General features: G+C 41.0%; 2 protein-coding genes across 2 annotated transcripts in view; both read right to left on the reverse strand.

Annotated features, from left to right (window-relative positions):
- LOC138057417 (E3 ubiquitin-protein ligase RNF123-like) overlaps positions 1 to 22,500 on the reverse strand; it is a 56,041-nt gene that overhangs the window by 8,002 nt on the left and 25,539 nt on the right. The window contains exons 23-33 of the mRNA XM_068903443.1: positions 17,551 to 17,658; positions 16,769 to 16,946; positions 14,420 to 14,494; positions 13,807 to 13,894; positions 12,633 to 12,720; positions 12,411 to 12,477; positions 10,712 to 10,735; positions 9,380 to 9,519; positions 8,592 to 8,687; positions 5,233 to 5,322; positions 206 to 281 (exon numbers count right to left, since the gene is read on the reverse strand). Coding sequence (XP_068759544.1) covers positions 206 to 281; positions 5,233 to 5,322; positions 8,592 to 8,687; positions 9,380 to 9,519; positions 10,712 to 10,735; positions 12,411 to 12,477; positions 12,633 to 12,720; positions 13,807 to 13,894; positions 14,420 to 14,494; positions 16,769 to 16,946; positions 17,551 to 17,658 — 1,030 coding nt within the window. The remainder of the gene's footprint in view (positions 1 to 205; positions 282 to 5,232; positions 5,323 to 8,591; positions 8,688 to 9,379; positions 9,520 to 10,711; positions 10,736 to 12,410; positions 12,478 to 12,632; positions 12,721 to 13,806; positions 13,895 to 14,419; positions 14,495 to 16,768; positions 16,947 to 17,550; positions 17,659 to 22,500) is intronic.
- Positions 883 to 3,202, reverse strand: LOC138057572 (E3 ubiquitin-protein ligase TRIM71-like). Its single transcript, XM_068903544.1, has one exon. It carries the CDS (start codon positions 3,200 to 3,202, stop codon positions 1,022 to 1,024), a length of 2,181 nt encoding a protein of 726 aa, XP_068759645.1. The 3' UTR covers positions 883 to 1,021.

Genomic DNA, 22,500 nt, shown 5'->3' on the forward strand with positions numbered 1-22,500 from the left:
CACCTTACGAATTATCGTACTATCCACTCGCCCTTGTCAATGTGCCGTAAAGACAACATAAAGACATTTAGAGGGAGAACAGGGCACGAGGCTAGGATTAGTGATTTTAATTATTGTTTTTCTTTGGAAACGAAGGTTGGTTTCTCTTAACATCTGCAACTACATGACGTCAAATGAACCCATCGAAGTTAGCGTGAAAACTTACCTGGCAGATGCAGCCTCGTGACATTTTCGAACAAGTTTGAACTCGCAGTGACACGATTAAGAACTTGAGTAAGTAACTAAAAAGATTAAAAACAAGATGGAATGCAATCTTAGCATGAAACTGATAAGAACGCTCCGGGGTAATCCCTTAGAAGCAGAAACTGAGGAGCCCGCATGTAAACAGCTAGAAAGTGGGAGGTCTGTCAAGAGGTCCGAGACACCAACTGGGGCATCAGTGATCGTGCAACCCTGAAATTTTACGGCTTTACTTTCTATACTGCTTCAGTAAAGTTCATCACTGTGATGGTCTAAAATCTCAGCATGCACCCACTTGTTGCACGATAGTGTCATTAGTCCTAGCATATGACACGAATGACCAAAACCGTGACATATTCACTTTCTCCCCGCTTAACGTCAACTGGACGTTTAGGGGTGGAGGAGGGGGTATAGTCGTGGACGTTAGTGAGGTGCACTTTTGAAAAGTAGCAACCTGGCGCATTTTTAGAACGCGTGTCACAAAATTGAAGAGAAAGCAGGACAAGTTTAACAAGAAAAGGATCTAAATTGTGACCTTTAAAACTCTGCCCTTAGTCACCATAAATTCTACATTTTACAGTGTTGTCTTTTTTTTATTGTATCCTTAACAACTAATAAATTTTTACAATACCAAACTTAACGCTTCGCTTTCTTATATACATATTGTACATACGTTCGGAAACACAACTGAATCTTTTTCCATACATGTTCAGTTTTTCAACGTCTGACCTAAACGTCTAACTGACGTTAAGCGGGGGCAAATTGGATGTGTCGACGGCCCCTAATTGGAAACATAAACGCAGTCTTTATCTGAGTCGGCTACTACGAGACTGTCATCATTGTTTATAGCAACATAAGAAGGGAAGCCATTTTCGAAATACTGTCCTTCGATTTTACTCAAAAACTTGCCGCCCAGGGTGAAGAGTTGCAGCCTATGGTTAACTGTATCACACACAATCAGTCGATTGTACTTGTCAATAACAAGTCCAAGAGGATTATTAAACTGGTCATCATTGGACCCCTCACAGCCAATGTCATGTAAATAAACTCCTCTTTTGTCAAATACCTTGACACATCCAGCAGAGTAATAAGAAACAAAGAATTTGTCCTGGTGATAAATAGCGCAGGATGGGTATTTATCACAGTCTGGGGCACTGAAGGACTGGAGCAAGTCATTCCCGTCAGGGGAGAGGACCTTGATTCTGTTGTCCCAACGGTCAGTTATGATTACACGACCATCATTCGCAATGGAAAGGTGAAGTGGTCCATAAATATGTATATCACTGATGTGTTTGATCAACTGACCTTCCTCACTGAATAGACGAAGTTTATTGTTGCTTCCCAGAATTAAAGCCAGCAGATCACCAGAGTCTGTAAATACCACGGAATAAGGTTCACAATCAAGTCTTATTTCCCTTTGAAACTTTCCTTCGCCGATAAACAGTTGAATTCTCTTATTCCGCCCATCTGCAACAGCAATCGTTCCAGTTTTATCACTCACATCAATATCGTTAATGTGATCAAATTCGCCTCGTCCCTTCCCTTTTGAACCAAACTGAAAGGAAAATTGATATTGAAACTGATGAGCCTGAACAATCCAAGAACTACCAGTCAACGGCTGTCCATTCACAAGGATCTCTACTCTAAGTTGTCCGGCAAGCTGTGGTGTGTATGTCACTGTGTATTTGCCGTCTTTGGTGTCTTTAATGTCTGTCTTCAGTTGATCACCTTCCGAAGTCAATAGGTCGACTCTGATTTTATCATCTTGTTGATAACATTGCAATCCCTCTGAATCCTTTGTAACAATAACAAAGTACTTATCCTTTCTTTCGTCTACTTCCTTGCTGTCTTGACCTTCAGCTAGGCACTTTGATGGATCAGTCTTGGTGACAACAACTCGATCCATAAGATCCAATTTCTTTTCCACCAAGTAATGTAAATGTGGCGACTTGTAAAGATCGGGTTTTCTTGCTTGAAACAGTTCGTTGCAGCGTCCCAGGATGGCGTGATTTGTTTGTAGAATTTCGACGCTGAAGTTTCTTTCTAAGATACTCTGACAGCGTTCGGCGCAGCTTTTCAGTTGAGTGGCAACCAGCTCGAAGTTTTCAAGTCGCGTTGCGTGATGTTTTTGTTCCGCTTCATAAATTTCGCGAAACTTCTCCTTCATTTTCCTCTCGTGTTCTCGCAAATCATGAATCAATTTTTCCACAGCGTCTATCATTTTCTTTTCTTCGTTCAAAATTTCAATTTTGTTTTTGTTTTTTAGCTCAGTTTGTTTCTTAATTTCACTCTCATACCTGACAATTTCCGCCCTCACTTTAGCCACAGCCTCGGCCATTTGCATCTTTTGTTCTTGTGCAGCTTTCTGAATGTCTGCCATGGTGTGTCGATTATGACTCACTACAGTGCATTTGTGGCAAATCAGAACTTCACAGTCTTCGCAATAAAATTCCAGGGGTTGATCTTCATGATATTGCTTTGAACACATAACGGGTCTGTGGATCAAATCTTGCACATCTTGCGCTTGCAGTTTGTCGATCAAAACATTGCGATGACCCCTTGAAGTCTTCAAGCGTTGGTGAGCTTTAAAACAAGATGCACACAGAAAATTCTGGCACACGAAACAGTAACATGTTGCAGTGTTGTTCTCGTCGCAACTATTGCATCTTTGAGACTGTAGGCTGCCATCTTCTAGAGCGAGAACATCCACCAATCGGTTGAGATGAAACGATGACGGCAAATAGTCGAAGGAGTCTGTTTCGGGAATTTGGAATGAAGTCTGGCAAACCGGGCATTTGATCGTTGCTTTTAGCTGTCTCCTTGCGAAGTTTGCATGTTTGTCGAGACACTCCAGGCAGAATGAGTGAAGACATGGTAATGTCTTGGGATTTTTGACTGTCTCTATGCACAATGGGCATTCTGCTTCCTTTTTAAGATTCCAGAAAAGCTGTTGAACATCCATGATGAAGCCAAACAGGGCCAAATAATAGTGACGTCATTGAAATCACGGGACTGTATCCAGTTGAGTGGAACCTCGTGGTGTCTCAACGCCACTGCACTCATTCTCGCTTAAGTCACATGAAGTCTTTAGAGACATTCTAGTCATTCTAATACACTTTAGCTCTTACTGACCCATTTAAAAATCGCAAAAGTTCTTTTTTTGAACTGAATCAGGCGCAGAACAACACAACCAGGAGGCAGTGTGGCTCAGTGGTTAGGGCCCTTGCCTTGTAATCCGGGGATCCCGGGTTCAAGACCCGCTCTGACCACTCGTTGAATCTGATCCTGGTAGTCCCTGGTTCAACTTTCCAGCTGCACTTGTAAATAGCCAACTGGTTTGCCTCCAGCTAGTTGGGATTCTTAACAGTTGCTGTTGTTGTTGTTGTTGTTGTTCTGTTCCGTCATTTCGCTGTGTTTCATTGGCCCTGAAAAGCCCCTATGGGGAGTGGTCAATGAAGTATGTATTGTATTATGTGGTATAAACAAAGTTAAAGGAGCATTTACATATAAGAATGGCAGCCAAAGGCTGATGAGAACCTGCGGGTATGACTGCTATTGGACAGCTATTGTCGAAATGATGTCTCTCAATTTTACTCAAACACTTTGCCATCCAGGGTGAAGAATTCAGTACAGCCTTTGGTTACCTCCATCACACACAATCAGATGGTTGTGCTTGTCAATAACGAGTCCATAAGGACGATTTAAATGGCCATTATTTCACCCCTCACAGCCAATGTCATGTAAATACACTCCCGTTTTGTTAAATACCTTGACGCAATTAGCAAGGTTATAAGAAACAAAAAAAAATGTCCTGGCGATAAATAGCGCAATTTGGGGATTCAAAGCAGCATGGGACCGTACGGGGCACTGAAGGATTGGAGCAAGTCATTCCCGTCGGGGAGGAGGACCTTGATTTTATAGTCCAAACAGTCAGTTGGAAAAGGCTCCGGGGATCACAAGATGCTTATCACTGATGTATTTGATGAAGTGACTCTTCACTGAACAGACGAAGCTTATTCTCACTTTTCGGAACTAAAGTCAGCAGGTCATCACAGTCTGTAAATGCCACAGAACAAGGTACACGATCAAGTCTAATCTCACTTCGAAATTTTCCTTCGAGCTCAACAGTTGAATTATTTTATTCCGCCCATCTGCAATAGCAATCGTTCCCGTTTTCCCACTCACATCAACATCGGTAACGCGATCAAATCCCCCTCGCCCCTCCCCTCTTGAACCAAACTGAAAGGCAGCGGCTGACCATTCACATGCACCCCTACTCTATGTTGTCTGGCACCAGGAGGCCATGAGTAGGAGCCTCCCAATGCATTATATCCTTGAGTCAACCTTTGCCCGTATCTTTCTATTTTTTAGAACCAACCCTTCAGCAGGAGACCGACATTTACATTAATTAACATCAATTGCGCACGATTTGCGTACATTGTTTTTGCTATTTTTGTCTTCGTTAGACAATGACTTTATTCTGATTGGCCATTTTAAACAGCGCGTGCAGTGCCGAACAACTCGCGGCGTTCTAAAAATAGAAATATACGGGCAAGGGTTGACTCATAGGGCTTGTATGGGGGAGGCAAGCTCCTACTGATGGGCTCCTGCTGGCACTTTGTGGTATGAATGTCACCTTGTATTTGCCGTCTTTGGTGTCTTAAATGACTGTTTTCAGTTGATCACCTTCCGAAGTCAATATGTCGACTTGGATTTTATCATCTCGTTGATAACCTTGCAATCCCTCTGAATCCATTGCAACAATTACAAAATATGTCAACTTTCTATCTTTTATTTCTCTGCTGTCTAGTCTTGACCTTTCGCTAAGTACTTTGAGGGATCATTTTTGGCGACTTGATCCTTAAGATCCAATTTCTTTTCCACCAAGTATTCTAAAATTGGCGCCTTGTTTTCTTGCATTTAACAGCTCTTTCGCGCTACTCTGCTAGTGCTTGGCTCTTTACAAACTTAACACCAGCCTTTATAATTTACCTGGAAAAGACGAGCGATGTGTAATTCGGCAGATTGTCGTTTCCAGTCGGTAAACACTTCAGGAGCAACGGATGCCACCATTTCTAACACCTGTCGAGTAAGGCAAGTTACAAAGTAAATAACAACTGAGAAGTAGATCCCATTCCTGTTCAAAGAAATGACTTCGAAATTTAATGTACAGGTCCACGTTGTTCAAAAGGTGGATAACGCTATCCACCGGATAAATCACTATCCACTGGATAGCGCAATTGGTTTCGCTATGGCTTATTCACTGGATATTTAACAATTAGACCCGTGGACCCTTGAGGGCGAAGGGTCTAATTGTTTTAGTATCACCCAACTAGTCGGACAGAGAAGGCAATAATAAAGTTGGCAAATGCAAGTTGAAGAAATATTTATTTGGGAATAAAACGAAAGAAAGTGTCACGCTTTTCGCTACTCGAGGACTATTAATAATAGTCCTCTACTAGCGTAGCCAATAAGAATGCAGGATTTGCATTAGTCCAGTAGTTGGGTGATACTAAATCACTTTAGTATCACCCAACTAGTGGACTAATGTAAATCCTGCATTTTGATTGGCTACGCTAGTAGAGGACTATTAGCAAGAGAAAATGAGGGGACAGAGAGGGAGGCTCCCGGTCCAGCCCTTGGGATATGTCATGTCCGCAAAAGTTATTTTTAGACGAGCGGAAGTCTTCCGAGACGTCCGCATGCAGGCTTACCTCGGTCCGATGCCTGAAAGAAAATAAATATTTATCAGCCTTCCACGTGCGCCGTCATTTTCTCTTTTCACTAAGAACCTGAGAGCGAGGCAAGACTGCATGCGGACGTCTCGGAAGACAGTCTCCCGCTCCAACAACGACTTCCGCTCGCCTAAAAATACCTTTCGTGGACATAACATATCCCGGCAAACGCCCTGAGCCTCCCTCTCTGTCCCCTAATTTTCTCTTGCTATTAGTAATAGTCCTGGAGTAGCGAAAAGCGTGACGCTTTCTTTCGTTTTTTTCCCAAATGAATATTTCTTCAACTTGCATTTGCTAACTTTATTATTGCCTTCTCTGTCCGACTAGTTGGGTGGTATTAAAACACTTAGACCCTTCGCCCTCAAGGGCCACGGGTCAATCGCCCATTCTGCTTCGCCTATTGACCCGTAGCCCTTGCGGGCTACGGGTCTAATTGTTAATTATCCGGTAGATAGCGCTATCCATCGTTTGAACAACTGGGCACTGATGGTTTGCAATCAACCAGCCGGAGACACGAATAATCCGTACAAAATTTTCGAGAACAAACAAAGAGTATTATGGTATTTTTGAAAGTGGCCTATACAGCTGCGTAATAAAATCATGATATTTTGAATTGACGTCATAATGTGTCACAAGATGTCTTCTTCAGCCTAAGAACTTCATGTATTGCACTTTGGTCAGGGTTCTGGTCAAGGTCATGGTTAGAGAGTCACTTTGTGACGCCTACACCAAGTAACGTGAATCTCACTTATGAAGCGATATAGACCTCTTTCAAAATGGCGGCCAAATAAAATATTCTTTTGTTTTTTAATGCTAATAAGCCTTTCTAGCCTCGCTACAACGTGCAAATTTCAAAAGAATATTTGCTTCAAAATGAGGCCAGTAGGTCTAATTAACATAAATACAAAAGAATGTAAAGGTGGTCGCCATTTACGAAAGTGGTCTATTGGACACGAAAAACATTAAATAACAATGACCACAACCAGGTTTTCTGAGCCCGCGATACTGAGCACCCCAAGCAAACCATTGTTTAACGAAAACCGCTGGTCAGCAACCTGGTTCTGGTCATTGCTGTCTAAGGTCTTCCATTGGACATCCTGGTTCGCTTTGGAGGCTCCGCGAAACGGCTTCGACATTCCCTTCAACATCCGTTCGATTTTCTTGAACGATGTTTTGATCGATGTTGACTGTTGGGTTGTGACAAACCGTTTCTATTTGTTTTATTTTTTTATTTAAAGATTTACCCTAAGAGGGTATTAGGGAGCTTAAGATCTACGACGACGACGTCGACGAAAACGCCACAAAACAATGATATCATTGGTTAAAAGAGCACGGATTTTACCACATATTTTTGCGGTTCTCTGCATGACTACGACGTGAAATCACTAAATTTTAGGTTTTGACGACAACGTGAGCATGCAACAGAGAATCTTTCATTCTCTATTTAAAGTCTGAAACCACTCGTACCAATTTATTTTTAGGAAACTTCGCCCACATTGTACGAAGTGAACGAGGTGGAATAATCGCGAAAGACTTTTACTCGAGCAAAGTTCTATTTTGAGGTGACGTTTTCGTCGACGTCGCCGTCGTAGATCTTAAGGTCCCTATTAAATACAATAGGACGCTAAGTCCCCTTCTAGGTATTTACACCTAAACACATCATCAACATTTGGTTCAACAATGCTTCACGAGAGGCCTGGTATTCAGTTCCAGGTTGCAGCCGCGGTTGTTACTATGGATACAGACATCGATATAACATCGAGAAACCGATTACTGCGCACGTGCATACCAAACAATGTTGGTGCCAAACAGCTTCAACGTAATTCAACATTCGCGTCGTGCATACAGCGAGAGCTAACGAAATTTAAATTGACCAATCAGAATTCAGCGAGCGGAAAACTGTGCTATCCGACGTCACGTCAATAGGTTCGCTGCTTAAGTGCCAGAAAACCATTTAAAACATTTTGTGGCAAGTTTTTGGTGAACAAACTTGACGCCAAAACTCGTTTGCCGGCAAAAGGCGATTCCAACATCAGCTGATGTGCTTTGGCTGTTATTTGTGCTTTTTCTAACTATTTCCAGACGAATTCAGTCTGGTATTTTCGAATCAAGTGTGAGAAGACGTGTATTGATAATGTATTTATTAGTGGTAACTTTTTTTCTAAAACTTTGGTGCGTTCTTTCGACAGTGTATGTAGATCAAAAACAACGTCATTTACGCACTGAAATGCACCGTTTCCAGTGAGAGGGTAAATGATTGACAGAATAGCACAGTTTGACTGCCGCGCGCACTGCGGGCGCGGGTTACGTATGCACGGCGATAACAAAAAAGTAATAATGTTGAATGGTTGTTGAAGCAAAAACTCATTCAACACGGATTAATGTTTCAACACGGTTGAAAGGAAGGAGGGGAGGGGGGGAAGAGAGACGATTTGAACATCGCTGTTCAACAAAATCCAACGGATGTTAAAGCCGTCTGCGCTGGCCTTAACAAAGGGCTCGAAACATCATTCCGTCTTCACGCAGTGGTAATTCGATATTTATCAAATCGTTCAACAAAACCACATTTTGGTGTGCAGTATCCTTTCCCGTTCATTCGTTTCACTTTTGCCTTACCCTCATCAAACCAACTGTCAAGTCAAAACACACTGCGCATGTCCGAAGCTGCCGTGAGTCTAGAATAGTCTCCATTCGATGGGTGGCTTGTTGAATCTACAACAACGAAAATGGTGAAAACGATTGGACAACGATTTTTTCCCAGACAAATGTTAAGACACTAAACTATTAACCCTCTGACCCCGAGAAGTGATCAGCATGTAAATTCTCCTCGCAACTTCAATTAAATGTTATTCAAGCAGTTGCTGAGAATCAAGATAATTGTTAGCTTAACAGGTCTGATCTTGATATAACCCCAAATTCTCATGACTACCCAACAAAGAAATCTACGGTACTAGTTCGGAGAATGAACGTTTAGATCGCAGGGAAGAAAGAACATTTTTTGAGACTGAGCTAGCGATTGAATAAACCCTTGGAATACGTGAAAAAAAGTTTAAATTATCCTGATTGTTATAGCAATAGGCCATATTCGAAATATCAAATATTCAGCTTGATAGTGAGACAGTGAGGACAAAAACAATAGAAACACGTTGGAATGAATGTGAAGATATTTACATATCATCCACTTTCCTTTGTCTTTGTCCTCACTCTCTATCAAGCTGAATTTTAATATATCAAAAAAGGCCTACTCAGAAAGAGCTTTAGTGGACAACTTTACGGATCAACAAAGCCCTTACCCTACCCCACAAAACCTTTTTTTTCCCTTCAAGATGGCTGCCGCTAAATTTCCTTACACATGGCTGGAGATTGAACGTTTACGCAAAAAAACTCCGTAAGACTCGTCGTACCTCCTGAAGCATTCCGATGAACTCCGAGAAAGACCAGTTCAGCTGGTTTAACAAGCCGTTAAGAAACTCATTTGCAAGTTGGTTGTCTTTGACGCAAAGTTGACCGAACAACCGCTGACACTTCGTGGATGGATGAGGGGCTGCAACAAGGAAAAAGTAAATGGTTTAGTGAAGATACTCGCCCATTTTTTTTTTTCTGGGTAGGGTCCCTTCGAATGCTTTTTGGATCTGCCATTTACTTCGTCCACCCTTCCCACCAAATTTATGAATGCCAGTCTCTCGTACTCTCAGGGTCTCACAGTACTCTACGAATCCATGAAAAACATTATCTACAATTTTTGGCCTCCTTGGCAATTTTGGAATGAATCAGCCGCGAGATATTGAAAGTGCACTTCAAATAGTACTCGTTAGCATTACAACAACACGATTTACATAAAAAAACCAATGAAGTTTGTATCAAAGCAAGGTCAACTCAAGCCTCGGTCTGTTTTTTCGTCTCTTTTAAATACGGAATGAAACTCTGTTGTACTCAACTGATTGCGCTCTAAAGTTTTTATTGTATGAGGTTTCTTTTTTGTTAGTTTTAAGTTGTAGTGTTTGTTAGTGTTGCAGATTGTCTTTTGTGAATGTTAACTGCACGTGTGTATGTTCAATAAAGTTGGAATTTAAAAAAAAAAAAAAAAAAACTGAAGCCTCGCTTTTATTCAAAGGCCTGGTCACTGAGCACAGAACTGTAAGATGGTCTATTCTTTGATTGAAGTCACGTGATAAGACGGCCATGTTGGTGCAAAAACAATAGAATAATGTAGCTCAAGTTTTGCATAATAGTAGCGTAAAATTCGCAAAAGATTTCTTCGTTATTTGTCTTTCCACCAAACTGGCTGCACCTGGACGCCGTGACGTCGGATGCTATCAAAGGATAAGGTAAGCGTTAGAGTCAGCGTTGTGTTTAGGTTAAGACAAATGAATCTCTTTATCTTTATTACAGGAGCAGAATTTAGCGGCCACTTAGTGACGTTAATTAGCTGTATTCCTAGATGTGAGTGATGCTGCAACCTCGTTTCCAGGGTCTCTCTTCTCTGCCTTCTTCGTCGTTTCTCCTTTGTCTTTCTCCTCGACGACAAAGGAGGCAAAAAAGAGAGACCCTGGGAACGAGGTTGGTGATGCGGAAGCTGGGGAGAAGAGGAAAGGGAGGCTTCATCACGAAAAACGTTTTCACGAAAAACGAAAAACGTTTTCAAGCACATGAGTTTTACGCTATGTTTCCTCTAGCCCCCCCCCCCCCCCCCCCCCCTCTCCCATGCCCCTTAAGCTTCCAGGTGGTTCACTTACGTTGAAGACTTGCTCGCAGATGTCCTGAAAAAAAAGAAAAAAAAATAGTGAATGAATCAATGAAAGGGAAAATTAAGTGATCCTCGCACTCATCTGCACAATTTAAGGAATTGTCTCTTAAAACAACCTGAAGAATTTTTGGCGGCTTCCGCGGGATTCGAACCCGTGTTTTCTGCGATGCCAGAGCAGTGCTCTACAATGCACCAACTGAGCTGCGAAGTCACTCATTTGAGAGCAGGTCAATTTGTTGGGCTCGTGTGTTCCCGCGAAAGGACTCGATGAATGAATGCATTTATTATTCCACTATTAAGCCATTTTACTATATTTGGTCAAGAGAACGCGCAAAATATGAGACGGTATTACACTGTATGTCCCGGTTTGACCGGTTTAGAATAGAGCAAATACGGACGGAACGGGAGATTTTCAATGAAAGAAATTGTTTTCAATACGATTCAAAGCCCGAGAATTTAGCTTGTCATCGCTTGTCTCTCGTCATTTCGTTTATACAATCAAATAAAGGAGATTTAGCTACAAAAAGTAGCTTTCTGTGCTGTTTACATCGTTCCCAAGCGCCCTGAAGGACAGATGATGCATTTGTTTAGAAACACTCTTACCAAGCAAAATAACACCTTTTTGTATAGTGGAATAATAAATCTCTTATTCGATGGTTTAACATATAATACTCGCGGAAATTTCGCTCATTGCTCGTATTTTTCCTCGCCCCTGCGGGGCTCGGAAAAATACTACGCAACTCGCAAAATATCAGCACGTATTATATGTTAAACCATGGAATAAGATGTATATATTTGAAGGACGGTTTATGGACAAGGGAATTTTATATTTCCAATCCCGTTCAAGCCACCTAAATCTTTCAGCTGTCTACAAGAGACAATTGCTTAAATTGTCTTGATAAGTGCGAGATTCACTTCTCCTTTTCATCCCGTAACCCGCATCCCTTAACCCGCACTTAAAATAAGAGACATTTACTTCACTGTGAAGTCACCAAGCTAAAGTCTTGGCCAAACGAAAGCGAAAGTTGATGAGAGTTGACGAGAGTTGAAGCTCTCGCTCTCGTTTGGCCAGGAACTCTCCTCCACTCTCGGCTATTCTCATCGACTCTCGAGAGCTCTCATCGAATTTGAACCTGCTCAAATTGTTCATGAGAGTTGGTAAGAGTTTTGCCTCGTTTGGCCGCACACGAGAGTTTGAGGGAGAGTTTTGTGGTCACCAGTTACAGTTTTTTGCCTGCAGGCTCAGATAAGAGTAGAAAAAAATAATATGGCATCGGATTCGGGGACCAAGGACAACGCCAAGACTTGAAAAAAAAATGGAGTCACGAGGAAATTTTTGCACTAACTGACTTATACGAGGCAAGACCTTGCCTTTGGGGTGTTTCCTCAAAGACTATCACAATAGTGAAGTAACAGCCAAAAAACATAAGCATTAGCTAAATATACCGGCTGACTAGTCGCCATATTTACGTCAGAAAGTGTTTTCCCAGGGTGGTTCCCAAGCTCTCTCTCTTTCTTTTGCGCGGGAAACTCTCGACAAACTCTCGTCAACGCTCGCTCTCGATTGGCCAGGGTGCTGCACGTGCGGCACGCATTTTAGCACATCTGTTTGCGGTACTCCGCATGACACCAACGTGACATTACCAAATTTGGGGTTTTGACGACAACTTTAGCATTCTGGCACAAACCTTGTTCTGGTAATCCAAGCGTGAGAGCATCTGGCGAACTGGTGTAGCGAAATGCGAAGCCGCAACCCTGGGGCAAGGAGATGAAAAGAAAAAAAGATGAAGGTTACAGAGGCGGAGACACCCAGTCCGTGAATTGTGACCTGCGATTTTCAGTCAACTGTCTTTCTAGTTTTCTCTTGCCTCAGCGCGGATTAACAAGTCTACCAAGAAGTTAAAACGTACCTTCCAAACTCTGACAAGTATCCATGTGGTCTGTACCCAAGACCGCTTATCATAAGCAGCCATTAGAGAACGAACGGTCTTCTCCAACCTACAAAGGCAGTGAATAGAGCGGTTTTCAATTGAGTGTCGAAAGTAATTAGCGAACTGCTTTGGTTTATGATTACTTCACTCAGTGATTGGTTCAAAGTTCTCGCGGGACCTTTTTCAACCAATCAGAAGAGAAACCAAAACCAAAACCAATCGTAGCTCGCGCGTGCACATTTTCCCGCGCTTTGCGTCGGCTACGTGTAATTACTTCGAGTTTTGATTGGTTTACTGGATTGCCTCCGTCCTTTTTGATTAGCCAAAGTAATTACTTTTGGTTTTACGACACTCGATTGAAACTCGCTCTAGGTAATGATGTGTTTTCATTATAGAGCGGTTTTCAATTGGGTGTCGTAAAACAAATACCGAAGTAATTACTTCGACCAATCACAGCAGGTGCAAACAGCACAATGAGCCAATCCAAATTCGTAGCAATTCCGTGTAACTTGCTCAAAGCGCGGGAAAAATCGCGCGTGCAAGTCGCGATTGGTTTTGGTTTTCCTTCGCATTGGTTGATAAATTGGCGCGAGATTTTCAAACCAATCATTAAGCGTAGCAATTGCAATCGCTCTATCTCGGGACCCTCGACGAGCAAGTCAGTGAAACCGCCACCTCGAAATGTAACTTTGCTCTCTAGTAAGTCCTTCGCGATTATTCTATCTCCTTCACGTCGTATATAATGAAATAATAAATAAAACTTATGTAGCGCCGATATCAATATTCGATATTTTCATCGACGAAGTATCCTAATATATAGAATTAGCCAAGCCTAACAGCAGAGCACTCGGCTTATTTATTATTATAAACAAATTAACATGGTTTGAGTCCGCGATCCAATCGAATGCCAGTACCTGGTCAGCGGTCAACTAAAAAAAAACCAGCTGACCTCGATGAGCTCTAAACTTGAGCCCGCGACATGGTAACGTGATACTAGTCACATTAGCATGCATAGAGGGGTGGAGGTGAGTACGGGCGTACGGTGACCGAAATAAAATTTTCTTATATCTTTACCTGGGTTGACTCGTACCAAATCGTTTACGACATCTGTTCGTTGAAGTTAGTTGACAGACGTGCATGTAAAAATACTTACAGTGTCTCCGGCATGTTCTCAACTGCTTCGAGACTGTCGGGATAACAGACAAACGCCGCTAAAGCTTGAATTATGACATCGCGTAAATCTGTTGACAGAAAAGTGTAAAAATCTCGTTCACACTTTGCTTCAGTGTGGGTTCACATTAGATGGCATCCATAAAAAAATTTCTAAGTTAAAAATGAGTATATTTCAGGTAATTTCATGCGAAAGGGAAAGCTGGTTTTGGTGGATGGCATTAATGAGGACCTTTCCTGTCAGTTATAGAGGACAAATCACTTCGCTTTGGTGACTGTAAGATCAGCCGAAAATCTACCGACCAACCGACGAAATCGACCGACCAATAATCGACCGATCCGACAACCAAGTGATCGACCAATCAACGAAGTCAAATCATACACAGTTTTCAAAGGCAAGCTCAAGGATCCAAGGATCGATAGGAGGATAGGAAACGAGTCGGCAAATGGAACTTATCAAAAGGATCCTCCAGATATACACCTCTATAACTAAGACGTAGAGTCAACAGTTTCTGCTAATTTCTTTACAATAATACTTAGCATCTTCTCGAGTAAAAAAGAAAACGAAGAAAGAAAAGCAAAAAATATAAGGTTACCTGGATTTATAATTCTTTGGTCGATAAAATGAGTGCAGAGAAACGCCGCCATTTTGTTCAGAGTACCACAGGCATCTGTCACGAAAAACAAAACAATGAATAATCTTTAAGATTTACGAAGAGTGAAGAGACCTCGCACTTAAACTGGACAATAGAGACCTTCAGATGCACGTTTACGGCTAACCGCAAACTGCGGTTGAGGTTTGCAGTTTGGCGTTAGAAGTTGTGATAGATCGAAGCAAACAAGTACAAAGCTGCGGTGGCCGCCATATTGAATTTCCTCGATGCTCAGGGTTGATGTTTCAGTCAACGAAAAAAACAAAACCACTGCTCTTTTGATTCTTTAGTTCACATGAAATGAAAGATAAGAAGTTGCTTTCTATATCTGCCCCGTTCATACGTGGGATAACGTAACTTCCACGCCATAAAGAGCTGAGGTAAATTACTTACGTGAAAACCTACCTTCCGCCGTTGAAAACGTCAAACGTGACGGCAAGCGTGACGAACGTGAGGGCCAGCGCTAGTCACGTGACTTCCAGCAGTTTGAGGTCAGCCGTGAACGTGGATCTAAAGGTCTGTAATATGAGCAATTTTCTCTTATAGTCATCTGAAAATTTCAGGTGGCTCCAACTGGATTCAAACCCATGATCTCTGCGATACAGGTGCAATGCTCTACAAACTGAGCTATGAAGCCATATGCCTGGTTTTCAAGTTCACTAGCGACGAAAGCACAAAGCACAAGAAGTATACCGACACTCAGTAGTTTGTTGTTCATTAGAGCCTTTTGCTAGAACAGCAGACAATAATTGACAACAAGTGCGTGCGGCTGCGTGTGTTGATTGTGCTTATGCCTGCGTCGCTAGTGAAAACCAGGCTATAGAGCGTTTTCACATGACGTCACGGCGGCCATGTTGGTGTTCCAAAACAAAGGAATGGCGGCCATGATGCTGTATCGAACTAATCCTTCGGGAATTGAACTCTATTTTTATGCAAATACTTTCTTTGCTTCAGTAATCCAAAATGGCTACTGGCCACGTGAGTGAAAACGCTCTATACAGTTGGGAGCAGGTCAATTTGTTGGGCTCATGTGTTCTGTCATTGTGTAATCAGAAGTATTACGTCACCAAAGACGCCACTTCTCCCCATCTGAAGCAAAGGTTAGCGATAATTAAAATTTGCATCGATAATACAAAATGGAAGTTCTTTCAAACTAGGAAAGCCTATCTAAAAAATATTCCAAATTCTTAAGTGAATACCTTGCACGTCTTAAATTCTTCAAGTGAGCTTTATAAGCGAGTGAAGGTTTTACAAATAACTTCTACTTATTTTCGACCAAAAAATCCCCACGCCATACCACTAAAAAAGGCGTGGTGCCTAGGGCACCACAATCGGAAGCTTAAGGGGGGTGGCACTTAACTACAGAAAGACACTGGTTGCTAAGGAAGCTCTTTAGTCAAGAGCCCACCAAAAAGGTTGCATGGATGATTCTTTGAAGTAACTTTTTCAGTGGAAATCTGACATCATTTCAATCAGAAGGCACATATGCAACTAGTCCCAGTCCTCTGCCGCGCGTTTCAGTGAAAAACCTGGCATTTTCTGCTTTGGTCACGTGATTTACCAAATATGGTTGTGAGCCGAACCAGACGAAGAAATGTTAAATAGAACACACTTGGCAAAAATGGTAACTTACGAGTTAAAGGGACTCGAGAAATGATTATTTGAAGGGGTCCATAGCAACAGTTTGGTAGTTAAGCGCCACCCCCCTTAAGCACGCGACGTTTTGGAGCCACAGGCGCCAACCGGAAGTAAGCTGCTTGTCTTGACACGGCCATATTCAAATTGTTAAGAATCTTTTGTCTATTAGAGACGATTATTTAAAATCCAGGAGAGACTACTGTCCTCGCATACGATACGTTCACTTCCGGTTTCCGTCGCATACTGTGATAATTTGGGCTATCAAAAAGGCCCTAATGGCAATCCGTACAAGAGTGAATTAGATTAGAGTGTTGTCATGGTATGGGTGGCCTCGTCAGCACAGTCACAAATGAGTCTATTTTAGAAAACCCGTTCCCGCGAAAATCATTTGCATTGTCCCTGCAAAAACTTGGCAGAAGCAGTCAAACGTGAGATGGCTTCTTCTGATTGGTTAAAATTGGCGGCCCTTTGTTTGTTTCGCACGAAAAGTGTATCTAAAAATAAATCCATTGGCGACTGTGCTGTGGCAAGACCGCAAAGTGATAGCTCAACACTCTTATCTAATTTACTCTTAGTCCGTCATGAGATGTTATCTATCGTTCTATAATGACATCACTACGATATCATCTAGCAATGAAGCAAAAGAAGGGATACCTGGAATATCGCCGAAGTTGCTCGTAGGGTGAAAGTAATGCCTGAGACCGTGGAACGCATTGATAGCGGCATCCATGTAAAACTCAGGCGTGAATTCAAACAGAGATCCTTTCGTGGCCCCACGCTGAGCAGATGATATTATGCACTGAAGCATCCAGTGTACGTCATTCTGTTTTTCCTATAGAGCGTACAAAAATGACATACGCCGACTAAGTTTCTCGTGTCATAGCCACTCTATGCCGTGTAATAAATGAAACGTTTTGCTCAAGGGGTTGAAAAAGTAGAGGGATGCTTTTGCTGCCAGTGTCGCTGTAGGCAAATTAAAAAGTTAAAACAAGCGTTGACAAGTGAAAGTGGAGTGACTGTGATCCAGCTCCCGGCCAGAGCTAAGCGTATTTCCACCGTAAACAAAAACATCAAAATTAAAACGCATTTTAGAAACCCCTGAGGAGATAACTAAGCGAGGTTTCTACGACCACTTGGGGGTTGAAAATAAAGGAAGGTAGTCATATTAAAGAATGAAAACCAATCGCGGCTTTACGCCACTTGAGATATGGTTTTCAATCGAAACAAAAGGGAGCGTTAGAGTAAGAATAAAATTCAATTCCTGGAGAATTCGTTCAGGACACAATCATGGCCTCCACTTCTTTGTTTAGGGGCACAAATATGGCCACCGTGAAGTGATCTGAAAACTTGTTTTCCGTCTGTTGTGAATCGTCTGGCATCGTGAAGTTCGTGAAACTGTACGAAAACCGCTTGAAAAAGCGAGCAAACACACAAACCTCGGTAAAGATAAGTATAGAGACCCAAGCCATGTGTCTGGCACAATTCGTGCTTTCCTGTAAGAACACCCTTTTTGACCTTTCTAGTTCTGTTAGTACGTCCGTTCTCTGAAAGGAATAAAAGACAGGAGAGTAAATATAACTAACACAATGAAATAACCCTAACCCGTTTCTCGAAAGTCCCGAAACTTTACGGGCCATTTTCGGATGTCACGGTTCTCAAGAACGAATAGGATTAAAGTCGTCAAACTTCATAGTCAGTTTGCTTTTTGTTATCTTGAAGACAAGTTAAAAGATGGGCTTTGTTCAACAAGCGGTTGACATGTTCATAAATGGTTTTTCGGGCCCGAAAAGCTTTCGGAACTTTTGAGAAACGGGCCCCTGTTCTCTTATGTCATGTGTTTACATCATTAGCCATAAGCCTGGTTTACACTGCGACATAATAAGCAGTGTAAATCGGGCTTAATGAGGGTCGTAAGTTGGAAAACTGTAATAGGTTATTGTGTTTCCCTCCTTAAGTAAAGTTATTGTATTGTAATGTGTTGAAGTGACATAGCCATAAGCATAAGAAAAGGAATCCTTTCCATTTTCTTATGATTATGCCACGTTAATAAGGGAATAACATGACTTTTTGCGGCCCGAGCGCGAAGCGCGAGGGCCGCAAATGACACGACAAGGGCGCAAATAAACAATATTCATGTCATTATCATTATTCTTAATAAACAAGGCCAAATGATACCAAGAATGCGAGTTTTAATATTACAAGCTAAGTGAATAATGAATTCAAAGTCAATTCAAATCATCACGTAAGTGTTGATTGAACAAGCTATTAAAGAATCAACTCAGTCCAGTGAACTTATTTAAAATTACCGAAAAAATGCGTAAAATCGTCCATAAATAATAGGCATATCACAAAGTTGAAGCAAGAACCAATCAGCTGTAGGGCTGATAATGCCTTAGCAGCCCGCTGTCAGTCTTTTGCGGCCCGCTGAGCGTGTGTTTTGAAGAGGCCGATTTTCTATTTGGCCGCGTATATTGATCACAATAACTGTGTAAACCGGGTGCGATATAAGCATAGGCATAAGAAAATTCAGCGGTTATTCACGTTAATAGTACGTCTCATTGTTTACCCTCGGATTTTTAGAGTAGCTGGTAGCTAATATCTCCGCCTAATAATAAAATGGCGTCAGAAGGAAAGTCGTGTTTTTTTCGAGAAACTTGCTGAGGCGGTTCGCAATTGTCCCTGTCTTTACGACAACTACCGATTACTTGAAATAAAATTCTTGGTCCGCTAGTTGCAGTTCCTGTAACAGATTATGAAAGTCTCCTTGTTCAAACATCCCTTACCCAACAGGAATTCGTTCTGGTTTCTCGTTCTCTCTCTTGTCACCGTCGTCTTCTCCTAAGTGAGGAGTTTACGAAACGAAGAGGACGACGGCTATATATATACGAGGAACTCATTTAAAAATACAAGTTCGCATTATTCATATCACTACGAAGCTCTTTCATGTCGTTTCGCTTTAAAAATGTGTAGTAACTGTCGAGGAATTAAACTGGTATGAGTGGGTTGGAAGCGTAGAGAGAGAACTGAAAATTCATCGTCATGTGCTAACGTCCTCCACAGAACCTTGAATTTGGTCATTTCACGTCGTCATTTAGGAGATGATGGCAAAGAAATGTACCAAAATGTAAAACGCACGTGCAGAGCCATTATTTTTGCTCACTAAACCTATTGTTTTGTAGCGTCGTCGTTGCCGTCGGCGTCGTCGTTTCGTAAGCTCCCTAGCAGCAGCAATAGAAGGAGGACAATTTCTTATTCGTCCCCAATTTTGGAACCTTAGCTCTTCCCATTCTCCAGTATGTTTTTTTCTGGAGCTAACTGCGCTTGCGTATGTCTCTTTTCTTATGCTTACGCTTTCACTGGCGAAAAATGTCTGATTGGTCGAGGCCTTGTCATGTGACTTCAATAGCTCAAATCAAACATGGCTGCCATTCGGTGTTTATTTGATCAATTTTATTAGATCTCTGTCGACAAAACACCCTTTTTCAGGCCAATAAAACGGACGAATGTTGACTGCATAGTGCGTTTCCAGCCTGGTGCGTTTCTATGCCAGCGAGATTCTCTTTTAAGCCATGGCTACGAGGGAAATTTCTTTAAAAATTTCAAGGTCAACGCGAGTCTCAGTTGCTAATGTTCGAGTGGAAATTCGTTTGTGGAGCTTACCAGCTAATGGGTTACCATCTTGATTTCAATTCATGCGTTTATCTTTTTAAAAGTGGACCAAAAAGATACCACTAAATTTTTAAATGGTTTCTCTTCCAACTAAAGAGTTACACACTGTTTCCTCGGGGTCCCGCATCTAACAGAAAATGTTAAGATTTTCGCATTTTTTTTAAAAATCAAGTTGTCCATTCAAGTGATCCATAGAGGAAAATTTATTAAGACCGAGGGGAAAATTAAGAAATGTATTTCAGTCGTTCAAAAATAAATTTTAAAGTGAATTTAGCAGTAATAATAACCAAAATCATACTTAACATGTCATAGCACCTCATATTGGGCACACTAGAAGGAAACCTTTTGTTCCAAGCAAAATGCCAATTGTTTGCTTTCCTCCAAATTATAGCCAAAACAACAATATTTGATTCAGAAGTCCAGCTTTCTAGCAGGGAGAATTTTACTGTAACAAAATTTTACTACAGCTAATAATACGCTTTCACCACATTGTAGTGGGTTAACGTGACAACAGAAATACTTAATCAGGAATTGATTTTATCTTCCAGCAATAAAACAGCAGGACGATATAAAATTAGGTATTTTCAAAGTTTAGAAAACTTGTTGAAGGTTATTCAGTGCCATCCTCCAAAACTTTTCACGAATTTCACACTGGCCTACTAATTACTTCCAGTACAACAAATTATCTAACCTCTCTTTGCGGACTCTGGTTGCAACACAGCTGCTTCAATAATTTTAATCCCCTTGCATTAGATTTAACTTTTAGAAAAACCATAACTTCATATTTCCGTAATAATCATTCAAAGACATTGAGGAAAAGCATACAAAGCTACATTTGAAAGGGACATAATCCCATGTTGCAGTTTTCTGGATAAGACTTCACAGAAATAACTCCTGTTACCTTTCCATATGTAAAGAGGTCCCATGATTTATGAGTCAATTAGTCAATGAGTCATGCGTCAATGAGACTCACAGTCAATATAGCAATAATTTATTGATCAAGCCTAAGCCCTCGTTTCAGTGATTAGGCCTAAGCACTCTCTGAAATTTTAGCTTTCATTTTATGGGTTAGGGTACCTGCACTAACTAATTGACTCATAAATACTTAAAACTCATATGTAAAAAATATTTCAACATTAGACGCAATGAATTTTAGCAATTGCTGTAAATAATAGTAATCATTCCTACCATTTCAAAGGATGAATAAATTAAAGTTGAATGCAGTAAGTGTAAGAAGTAAAAAAGTGGTCCAATTTATTTAAGCTATGATCAATTTCCATCCTTGCTTTAGTCCCTGGATAGGGTTAAACAATGGTGGTGAAGTGAACAAACTACCCCAAGGGGGCACTGTTTATGATACTGAGATCAAACAGCTGGCAGAGTTGCCGCAGTACATTTAAGGCTATCAATCTGAAAAACGAATGGAACTGTAGAAAAATTTGGTAAGCGAGCAAGTAGCTTTTACTTATGAATTATAAAATGCCAGTCATTTGTCAATTTAAAACTGGTTCCCCTAAGGGGTCAGATTTCTTTAGCCTACACCCAGAAAACAAGATTCTGTTACCTTTAAGGGTTGTTTTAAAAAAAAAAAGACCCCTCCTGAGCAAACCGCTTCCTCATGTTTGGATTCTCATTGATTTAATGACTTTAACGATATTATGCAAATTTGTTCTACAAAAATACTCAAATACCATAAAAGTATTTTTAACCTAACTTTTTTGCAAAGTTTACTCCTTGAGCCACCAGCTTCAACTTTGATACTTTGTTCTAAAAGCCAAAGCCATTGAATAGCAATGGTGGAGGTGATGATTAGTCACTTTGTATTGGTTCAATTGAAGAAAGAAAGTCAAAGTAATGATTGCACTTTAACCCTTTCACCCCTAAACTGGCCATACTTGGTATTTTACTCTGTCTAAAGCCAGAGTATTTTGCTCTGTCTAACACCAGACAATTTTACTCGTCAATGGGGAACCCCATAGAGTCAACAGTCTTACAGTACTTCTCAACATAAAGAAAATGAATTCTGTGGACTTGAACATTCCCAAAAAGAAATGCCGTATATTCCAACGATGGTTGCGTAAACTCTTCAAGATTTACCTGCTTCAGGAACATCAAATCAATGAATATTTTGAATATTTTTCCTGAACTCCTGCAAACTTTGTACACCTTTTAATGGTTTGCCCTTTAAAAGTAACATTCAGAAATAATGCAAATACAACTGAGGCTGTTTTGCATTATCTACAAGACAAGACAACAATATCCTTTATTCAAACACAATCAATATTAAAGCAATAACACATGCTTGTGGGGTCATGTGCTAACTATAATAAAGATACACTACAGGAAATAAAAGCTTAAAACTAACTATGTGACAGACATAGGATATCTACACATAAGGGATAAGAAAAATAAATCAATTGCTATCCAAAATATCATATTGCAAATACACCAAAAGGTAACGGTTGATTGACAAGTTCCTTGTGCAAAATGGTAGAGCATGTTTGAAGTCCAGCAGGACCAAGATAAGAAGTTATGATAAAAACTCTAAACATACTTTTTACCAAAATTATTTTAGGGCCATCAACCCCAATGAGACCTTATGCATGGGACACTGTTTCTAGCTGCAGCTCCAAATCACATAATATATTAATAAATTTTGCCATGTAAGAAAAGAACAAACATGTGGGGTGTAAGCAAAAAAAGTCCAAGGCAATAAA

The sequence above is a fragment of the Montipora capricornis genome, chromosome 7 (assembly GCF_036669925.1).
Source record: "Montipora capricornis isolate CH-2021 chromosome 7, ASM3666992v2, whole genome shotgun sequence".
NCBI lineage: Eukaryota > Metazoa > Cnidaria > Anthozoa > Scleractinia > Acroporidae > Montipora > Montipora capricornis.

Coding starts and splice junctions, on each gene's coding strand:
- LOC138057572 (XM_068903544.1), bottom strand. CDS start 3,202: ATGGATGTTCAACAGCTTTTCTGGAATCTTAAAAAGGAAGCAGAATGC.